The following is a 10,798-nucleotide window of genomic DNA, read 5'->3' on the forward strand; positions in this document are numbered from 1 at the left end:
TGGCATCAACGTCACCCAGCTACTTAGCCAATCAGATGTGTTATGGGTAGCTGAGACACAAGTTGCTTTCCCAGTGACGTCGTAAGTACAAGAGCCAAGCTATCGTCATACGCAGAGAAATGGTCTACGCCGCCACGGTATACCGCACAGCATCATAGAGGCGAAACGATATAGAAATATTTCATATTGCAAGCAGAGAAACTGCACTTTTTGTTGTATAGATTCTCATGTCAGTAACAAAGTACAAACAGTTACCCTTGACAGTGTAGCCTACTGTGTGAAGCAGTTGGTAATAGAATCATTAGAAAAAATCAGTCTACATAAGCTCATTAATATGTAAAGCAGCTGCTTTTAATTATTGCAATAAAGTTAGCTTGGCCCTAGATTGTAATAATGTGTAAACCAGTTGGAATTCGGAAATGCAACAGATGTAATTAGCGTAGTTAATCGTCGTCGGCTCCAACTCGTGTCTGAGCATTGGTTTCGTCTTCAAATCGAATTTGGCTTAAGATGGTGATGCCGTAGCCTATGTGGCTTTGGAGGCCCAGTCTATTGACAGAGAATGTGGAAAAACAAACTGGTACATAAAAACACACGACCGACTGAATTGACAATAAAAAGGAAAAGTATTCGCTCCGCAGTGGGTTACCACAGGCTGTATAATATGATGATGATTCATCATAGAATCGAACAATTGTATGGAGTGTGACCAAATGAGAATTCTTTTCACATCGTCACTGAGCCACTGCCTCATGGTGATTTGAAACAATATCCTCAGAAATGGTAAGCTACGTTAAAACATGCATAATACGAGATAAAATGTCAAAGTTTCTGCTGCAACTCGCACAGAGAGATTGTTAATGCGCTACATGAATGCAATGAGCGATGTAACGAGTGACAAACAAACGAAGAAAGCTCTTTGTGAGTGATGAACGGTTTCACTTCCTCCACCAGGGGTCGATTGAGTGGGAGTCACAAGCGCCGTAGTAGGATACATTGCTACAATCTCATCTACTGTCCGATTGTTACAATTGTCCACGTCACAGCATGCTTTCTTGCAGAAGCTAGAATGCAAAGTTTTGAACAATAATTTATTGTAATTGTTAGTGACTAAGAACTAGGTTACAACAAGTTCTCGTGTTGAAACAAAAAATCAAAAACAAAATCAAGGTCAATCAATTAAAAAATTCGAGCGATTTTTACTATCCGATATTCGTTGGAAGATTCATTTTCCTCAATTTTAAAATACATGTAAAAATAATTTAATTCTCTCTGCTGGTTGCGATTAGCCTGAATTTTATATCAGCTGGATGATTTTAAAAACAGGTTGTTGTGTTACTTGTGTTGCGTAGTAGAACTAAGTCAAAACATTAACGGACATTAAACATGTAAATAAATTGCTTGATATAGGCCTACTACTGTCATAATAGTTAGTGACCAATTTTGAAAATTTGCACAATATGCGAGACAATTTTACCGATGCGGCAATTGATTAGTTCCACATTGATGGAGATTGGTCAATGTAGTTTGATTAATTAATGACATGAATCGTTATCATCGGACTGCTTAAGTTGTTGACATGACAGCTTTGAATATAAAATAGTCGAATTTTTTTCACTATAGAAGTTCGTACAACGCACATATCACAGTTCGCAAGACAACTTATTCAATTTATCTAAATCAATGCACACACAAACAAAGACGAGACAATGGGCGAAATTGTATCAATCGGCTCCCTGTCCGATGCCATGACGTCATATTCTCATCCCTGGCCGAAGTGCTGGAAAACTGATTTTCAAAGTCTGCCACTGTGCCACACATTTGATAATAGGAAATAAACACACTGACGTTAAAGTTCGCTATTGTAACGTAACAAAATTGCAAGGATTTTTGCATGTGACCAACAAAGCAATTTTTCTAAATCCTGAAGAAACCGCTTCTACGTCGGCAAACACTTCATCAGTAAATTATTCGAGTTTTGACCCTGGCTGATTTTATTTCCCCTTTTGTCTGTCTGCAAAAAGATTTGTGGTAAATTTCCACTATATTAAGCATTTCCAGCAAAGAAATAAGAAACATTGCCTTGTAAACAAATTAAAGTCAAACAGGCAGCTCCTACTATGTTGGCAATGGTTTACTAACTTTTGTAAGTATTTAAGGTTTAGAAATATATTTTTTACCCCTACTAAAAAGCGTCATTAATTCCAGATTGAGAAACACTGTACCAATCGCTGATCGGGTCATAACTACAAATTTAAAACCAGAACCGATTGTGTTTATTCTTGACAAAAGCAGTGAGAATAATGCATGCAAAAGTGTGATCTTGTGTTCATGTCGTACCTACTGCACTAATAAGGCCTGAAGGCTGAAACGTTGTGCTAACGTCTGCAGGTATATAACGCATAAAAAATTGAAAAATCAAGTTAAAATTAAACGATAACTGTTAAAAGAAAAGCATTCACAGAATGACAATTAATAAATTATAATATCAGTATCAATGTATGACTACTTAGTTTATATCATTCCATGCCTGACAAGCTACACACACAAAATTAGCGTTTGAGATTCTACTTGATAGTTGGCAAAGATGTTTAATAAATGTAAAACTTCAACTTCAAGCATTTAGATGGTTCAATAGTAAAAAGTAACAACTAAATTACGTGACAGTTTCAGGTCCTTGGAGCATCGTAATGTTCAATTGCTCCAGTTCTTCTGCAAGCTTCGAGTATTGTTGTCTCGCAAAGTCTTCGCACGGCTCGTTACAGGCAAAGTCGTTGCCACAACTTCCAGCGTAGCCTGCCCCCACAACTGTAAAAAATGCATAACAAAATAAATTAACAAACAAAGTCAATGTAGTTATCATGTAACTTATATTAGACACAGGCTGTAATGAAATGTTATTCCATACTGGGTTGTTGCTAGATGTAATTGCATACAGTGGCGTACGCAAGGGGGGTGAAGCATTGGGCCATGCCTCTCCTCCCCTTAAAAAAATGTTTTTGCTTTTTAACGTTGCTGTGATGGTATAGTGCAAACATGTTATTGTTTGAGACTGGTGTGAGGTAGTAAGGCAGTATTAACTGGCCGCCCCCACATCCTCAGGATAGGAGGCAAATGGCTGTTTTGGGGCCAATTCACTTTAGTTCGTTTAATGCTTTTTCTGTTATATAAAATTTAAAAAAAATGATTTAGGCCTAAAACTGCTACGCCTACAGAAGCTCGGTATTCAATTGCTTACATCACGTAAGGCCCTGGGTGGAAGGCCAACCTCTCTTTTGGAGTAAACCAATTTTCATATTCAGTTAGTACAGCGTGTTTTCCTATTTGAAATGAAAAAAAAATGTGACAATACCATCTGGGACTAACTGCGACATTTCACAGCTTAGGTTTGCGTCCATCGGGTTTCGTTTTGTTGATCATCATTTGGAATGACTATTTTAAATCAGCGAAACCAGTAAATCTTTGCTATGTTTTTAAAGTATTGTTACGGACAATCGTTGTCCAAATCAGACGTCACATAAAACCGTTAAGGTTTACTTAACCTAGCGTCTTACGTCATGGAATATTGCTAAAAAAGAAGCAGAGATTTCATCATCCTTTTGTGAAATACTGTCAAATACTGCACAATCCTTTTTAACACGTGGAGAATTGCTTCAAAATGCATATCACTGTTACCTCACAGATGCAAGTTATGTGGTTTGAAATATCCCAAGTCAGTTTCGTCATTTTTAGAATTGTCGCTGGAAAGGCTGGTCGAATATTAAAACTGTTTTGCTTGTGCTTACCAGCTGGACAAAATTTCCGTCATTTATCTCAGTAATCTGTATTGTGGTGACAAGTTTTAGTGCTTACGATGTTGCGCACCTTTTTCGACAGCCTGTGGCTATTTTTTCTTGAAATACAATTCGTGGAAAGACGTTTTCAGAAGAGTATTTTTTCGGTGTCATCGCATACAGACGAACGGATTCGCGAATTTTATGTTACAACTTTCCCACAGAGATATTATTGTTTTCGCCTGTGATCAAGTATGTAATAAACAAACGATACGTAAAACAAACGATACGACCCGCTTGCTTTCTTAAAACTGCTCCCACATTAAACGCTCGTGAAACGACGAAGATGTTCAATATAGGCAGTCAGAAGTGTTGGAAGGGATTATCCAGAGTATACTTTTACACCCGAGATGATTTTATCATTCTAAAAATTGTTAATGACTGGTGGGCTTGCATTCCGTCGGAAACTCTCTGCAACCCTAATTTTTTGAAGCTATCTTGTTATGTTGAAGTATTTTGCGTCAAACCAAGTGTCTTATTTTAGATTTTTCAAGATATACATCGCGTCACTCTTTTCCTGTTTTTAGTTTAGGTATTTCAAGAGTGATGCAATTGCAAAATTTGGAGACTGTTTCATTGACACCAGGCGCGAATTATTCTCTGAAAACAGCCCTGTAACGGCTTCTAGTTTTTTTTTTAGTTAAACTCCATAGCTCTTGGCTTGCTTCTCCATTACTTTTTCACTGTTATTTAGTCAAAAAAAGGTAAAGCTGAGTTCCATATTTGATTCAAGCATCTGGGGATGAGAAGATAAGGTTCTCATTAACTAAGCCATTGGCTTAGAGTAGGGTGGCCAGTTCCTTTCTCTCGACCGCCTTTCCTTCAGCAACTACGCACAACCAATTCATTACTCCCTGAATGGAGGTGAGCGGTATTTTTCAACAACCAGCTTAAGCCGGGAGTCAAACCAGGATTGCATGATTGGAAAGAGAGCGCCTAATCCGCTGCGCCATCTCACCGCTATTTAGTCAAAGATGGAGTCTTAATAATAGATTTTTAGTCAATCTGATGTTTATCATCCGAAATTGGTTTTAAAAGATTTTAGGCACCGTCACTAAAAATAGAGACCCACTAGTGAGTTTATGGTGGGGACAATGTTGTGCTCCCACCGTCACACGACTCTGGGGTAGGTGTTCATTTTCTTTGTACGTTAGACCATATGTTCAGAGTGGGGTAATTTTTGTTTAAAGTGCCATAATATATTGCGACCGATACATGAACTTTCACAGTGAAGTTCGGTTTATGCTTTAATCAAGCTAATGACATTACTTGTCATAATCGAACTATTACAGGTTTTACTTTTCCGTTCAGACCCACTGTCATGCTTTTCATATTCACACTTATAATTCAATCTTAAATACAGTAACGTATGCAAAGACCGTGAGAGTTTATATTTCACCACCAGAAAGCCCCGGTTAAACCTTGGTCAGACTATAAAGTAGCATTAGGCAACTCTTGATCAAGGAAATGTCAAGTTGTATCGCACGCTCCCCCTTCCTAGTAAGAAAATCCTGTGTACGCCACTGAACGTACCCTCATACGTACCCAGTTCACTGGGTTTACTAACTCAATTACGTCATCTACGCAAAACATTATATACGTCGTCAAGAGTGTTATATATATATCATATTGTATTATTGTTTGCTTCACAATGTAGATATTAACGACCTGTTTTAGCCTGATACTACGAGTTCGCTGTGGTGGGCCTAATAGCGAATTGCACTAGCTTTTGGAACATAGTTCCCTTGTCATGTGCTAGCACAGTCATGTGCTTATGACGAATGGTGTTGTGACTTGTGAGTCGTTGTTTTATGCAGCTCTGTGAGTCTTTGGTCTTTGATCATCAACAACAGTGCCTCGTCGACTTTGAATTTGCAAACATTGCCGGAAAAAACGACGCGGCACAATTGCGCTTCAAAGAGGCCATTTTTATAAGTAGACAAAATCCAAAGATCAACAACCGTGCAGAAAGGGAAGAACTACGTCACCTAATCTATTAATCAACTGATTCAACAAAATTTCTCAGCAATAACGCCTGACAACACAGAAACTCAACAGCCAGCAGCCTCAAGCCAAGCAAAAGAGCCACAAAAAAAACAACGACTCACTGACTTCAACACCATTCAGCATATGGCATGACTACTGAACTGTATTCCGAAAGCTCGTGCATTTCGCTACTATCACAGTGAACTCGCAGCATCAGGCTAAAACAGGTCTTTAATATCTACATTGTGAAGTAAGCAACGATCATGCTGCTAAAAGCAAACTCAATCTATTGCATCATACTTAGAGATGTAAAAAAACGTTTTTTTTTTGTTTTTTTTTTAAATAAACGAGCTCGTTTTTTTTGTTTTTTATCGTTTTTTTGTTTTTTATTCGTTTTTTTTTGTTTTTTCTACCTATTTTGACATTAAATGTCACAATATGCAGCAATTAGGGCAAACTCATTGCAATAGCGTCTCTTTCAACAAACAAACAGTCTCATAACACGTATAACTTATTTCAAATCAGACAATATGTCTGGTATATTTTTTCAATGCAATTTTGTTGATCTCAAGTCTCAACACACGAGCCATAAAGATTTCTCATCGTCTCAAATAGTAGTAACAGTGTCCTATGGTTGACACATCTTAAGTATTGTCTGTAATTTGGTCCAGCCAGTTGTTAAATGCAGTACCACACTCGTGTACAGTTTCGAAGCCACTTGAGATTTTGGTTAATGGGCATGTTAGGACCAGGTGGTCAGTGTCCTGTTTCTCTATTTCCCAAAGGCACTTTTGACCAGCACTCCACACCTTTTCCAGTACAACGTCAAGAGGTTGCTCCAGTTGATGTGCATTTGGTGCAAACTTGATGAAAATCACACAAGCGGTTCTCGAGTTATAAGTGAAATAACCTTAGCCACTAGGTGGCTTCATAGATAAGGAGCAATAGAAAAACGGCAATATCTCAAGAACCGCTCAGCATATTTAGATAATTTTTAGCTCTATCCCCATGCTTTCTGGAATGGGCTATCTGTTTATGAACATTAAAACAAGTTTTGGCTACTACTTTTTGAGATAAAAAGAAATTAACCTCTTGTCGTTAGGCATTAATAAAACCATGACGCGTAGCTTTAAAAAAAAAAAAATTTTAATTAGGTAGAGGAAAGATTGATGAAAAGTTTCGCAAAAGCAGTGTAGTGCTAAAGTTCCAATTTTTAGCCCAAATCACATTTAAATTTAGTGAAAGATGGAAACATTTTGATGTTTTTTATTTTCCCTGAAGAGGTTCAATACTCTTTTGTGATGTCATAGTCATGTTTGTTTTCCCACACCATGCATTGTGCTGTCATAGACATGTTTAAAAGAAGAACCAGTTTGCAGGACTGTGAGACTTTAGCACTTTTATGTTTTTGCCAAACTTTTCGTCAATCTTTCCTCTACCCAATAATAAAAAAAAAAAATTTAATTACGCATCATGGTTTTATTGGTGCGTAACGACAAGAGGTCAATTTCTTTTTATCTCAAAAAGTAGTAGGCCTAGTTCTCAAATAAAATAAGTTTTCATCTTTGTTTGTTTTGTAAGTTTTTGTAAGTTTTATAAGTTTTTATCTTTGATGTTTGTTTTGTATCTTTATCCTGCATTGCGGGAATATGGGTAAAACTTTATACTTGCCAGGAAAAGTATTATGAAGCATTTATTCACTATGTGCACACTGAGCAGTGCTGAAAAACTCCACTTTAAAGGGAAAATTTCTTCATTCAAGATTGGTAGTTACTAGCAATAGTCAACATGGGTGGTGGGCATTTGAAAGGAACATTAACTTAAACCTTTTCTGACAAATGCATTCACTTTTGAGAGCTAAAAATAACAGTGATTATAACATCTCTTGCATTATGTCACAAATGATCTTCAAGAAGCATCAATGACAAAGTGTCTAAGACCTTACAAGTTACAACACACTAAAAGAATACTTCTGTTTCAACATTCATAAAGAATATACATGGTTGGTAAGCTATCAGTTATAAAACATGTTTAAACAAGCTATTGGCAATAGCTTGCATTAGTAAATTACCACAAACAAGGTAATGTGTGTTCTGAATACTGCCATCTTGTTTTTGCCAAAATTCCGTCAACCCATTGAGTGTGTACAAGAATAACCTGTACCACAGTATACTAACATCATAGGCTAACTTCCATAAAAGGAAAAATAAATTAACTCATCTACATTATGCCATGTATCAAATTGCATTAATTCAATGTTTGTCAGGTCTACTGCCACAAACTTGCCTGAGAATGAAGAATGCGAAATAATGTAGGACTATGCAAAAAACATATGCTGCCAAGCAGTGGTGTAGCCAGGAATTTAGAAAGGGGGGGGGGGAAGCCCGACGGCGCTTTCGCCAAAGGTGCCATCTTGCGGCAGGGGGTCTGGGAGGCCTCCCCCAGAAAATTTTGAAAAATTACTTTGAATTTGGTGCAGTCTGAGAACGTTTTCAACAAGAATGTGGGTATAAAGATTCCTGTAAAATGGTGCTGTCCGGTGGAATAGCAAAAGGATAAAATCATGTTTTCTTCGGCATTTTTCGGTAATAAAGCTAACTCTCTATGTTTTCTTGTTGTTAATTCCTGGCTGAGATATTTGAATGTTTGGTATTGGCAAAACTCGCTCTTTTAATGCAGTTTTGTTTAAAATTAGGCAAACTTTGTTTTAGAGACATAGAGACTGAAAGCATCATTCTCAATATCGTGACGTCACACGCGTGCCAGTGCTAAGCTCAAACACTTAGGAATTTCAGCACACCAAAAAAAACATTCTTACTAATTTAATGTTTTTCAAGAGCACTATAATGAAACAAAACTGCAAATTGTAACAATTTGCAACTTTTCCAGAAAAATATGAAAAAATACAAAAAAAACAAAAAGCGCGTGTTTTTTTTTGCCCAAGTTTTTTTTGAAAAAAAACACGTTTTTTTAAAGAAAAAAACGTTCTTTTTTTTGCATTTACCACTCTAATCATACTGTTCGTTTGCAATACAAAATCTAGCCAAATGAGTAACTTAATGGCTTCAAAATTGAATGAAGCTGTTCAAGGCATTTAGTTAAAAATAGCATGATGCGACTGATGCGTTCTACTAGTGCTATCTACAAAAACGATTGTAAGTGCTTATTTGACGTTTTTAAATTGGTTTCATGCTGATTGTAATATGTACAGTAGTACGTACACAATTCGATTCATCATGACTTACAGTATATACCGTTCACTCTCTTATCTGCTGTTATTTAAGTTTCTTGTTGATTTGTTGATTGTTAACATTTAAACCTCTTGTTTTCTAGTTTCAAAGTTTCCGCGCGATAATTTTTACAACTGTTTACGTTGTTCAACTAATAGTTGATTTCAGCAACATGGTCCTGTGTTTTGCCATGCTAGACAGGTAGTCACTACCTGGTCCAGCTCCATGAAGAAGTCAGTCGTGTCTGATTGAAGAAACGTTGGAATAAAAGCAGATTGTCACTTTATACAACTTGTGATAGTTTAGCTTAATTTGCACCAGTAGAACGCATCATGTTATTTAATTGTTTCAAATTGAAAAAGTACCGTCAATGCAAGCTGAGTATGTTAGGCTAAGTTTATACAATATAACGTACTGCTTATTATTAGCAAATGGGCGTTTTTTTAATTTGTTTTCATTTTGTTTCGGAAAGCATTTCGAATGCCTCCTCCCCTTTAAGAAAACTCTGCGTACGCCACTGATTGCATGTACAACGTAATACGGTGATCTAGAAAGAGTTTGGGAGACAAATAAATTATGATGTATTGTAGCCTAACATTGAATGCTTTAATGAACCTTTCAATTTCCATTCACATTTTGTAGCTCCTATTCAAAATGTTTGTATGAAATTAATTAGTGTAATAAAGCTTTACGTCTCCTGGGTCCATCAACAAATGTCAGTATTGCTTCACCACGAATACAATGTTGTGGGTAGTCTGTTGGACATGCACTCTCTTTCATAAGTGATGTGTTGAATGGAAGATCTCCTTGCTCTATGTATGTTATATTCCAGCCTTCTTGACAAACCAAAGCTTGTACGAGACCAAGAAAGAGGTAGAAAATCTTTGCATAAATAAGAAATTGCAACATTTTTACCACCCAAAACAGCTAAAAGTTTTCCTTAAACCTAAAACTGCTTCATAATTTTAAGCATGCTTTTACGTTGTTGGAACAACGAAGTGGTGAATATGTACTGTAGAAAACAACTCTGACACTGCACTTTTCAAACTGAAAAAGAATCCATATAAAAACGGTAGTTCCAGACTGAATTTCTCGTCTCGAAATAGAGACATGAGTTCAAAGCCCACTTCGGACACCATGTTATGTTAGCCAAGAAAACATTTCAAACGTTTTATTCATCTCTGATGCAACAAAACACTTGCAGCGCCCAATAACAAATAAGTGCCTAGAGCCGCGTAGTCACCATCACACGGTTCCTTAGGATTGGCTGCACCAACGGTAGATCCTTCTTCGATTAAGCAAATTAGCAAGTTAAAAAGTTTCATCTGAAGACCACCTGTTTTCACCATGTACTGAATTTAACCCACTGATTAGAATTTCCCATTATTGATTCACTAATGAGCTTAGAACATATTGATTCTCGATTAGCTAATCAGATACAATTTGGGTAAAAGAACTACTTTTTCAATCATAAATAGACATCTTTCAGCAACAACACAGTATTGAATATTATAGAAACAAAACAGCAAACGTTTTCGGCTATGCATCTACCTCTTATCAAACCTTCAAAAAAAAAATTTTTTTTTCCGTTGATTACGAAATGCCAAAGAAGATATAAGGGACTAAAGGAAAAACCTGACTTGGCGACTTTCCATGTTCTTTGTGTTTAACATGCTACCATAAAACGATTTTCAATAAAATTTTGCCCCATTGCGGTCTGACCACCATTGCGCGCGTGGTTTTGTCAGA

The 10,798-nt window shown here is 36.8% G+C and overlaps 1 protein-coding gene across 1 annotated transcript; it reads right to left on the bottom strand.

The window, feature by feature from the left end:
* Positions 1 to 214: 214 nt before the first annotated feature.
* On the bottom strand, positions 215 to 9,958 carry LOC145766030 (uncharacterized). Its single transcript, XM_082577683.1, has 3 exons — positions 9,742 to 9,958; positions 2,661 to 2,808; positions 215 to 1,064 (listed from the first exon to the last, which is right to left on the bottom strand). Exons 1-3 carry the CDS (start codon positions 9,956 to 9,958, stop codon positions 866 to 868), a joined length of 564 nt encoding a protein of 187 aa, XP_082433809.1. The 3' UTR covers positions 215 to 865.
* Between the last annotated feature and the right edge of the window lie 840 nt (positions 9,959 to 10,798).

Source organism: Aplidium turbinatum, chromosome 3 (genome assembly GCF_918807975.1).
Source record: "Aplidium turbinatum chromosome 3, kaAplTurb1.1, whole genome shotgun sequence".
Taxonomy (NCBI): domain Eukaryota; kingdom Metazoa; phylum Chordata; class Ascidiacea; order Aplousobranchia; family Polyclinidae; genus Aplidium; species Aplidium turbinatum.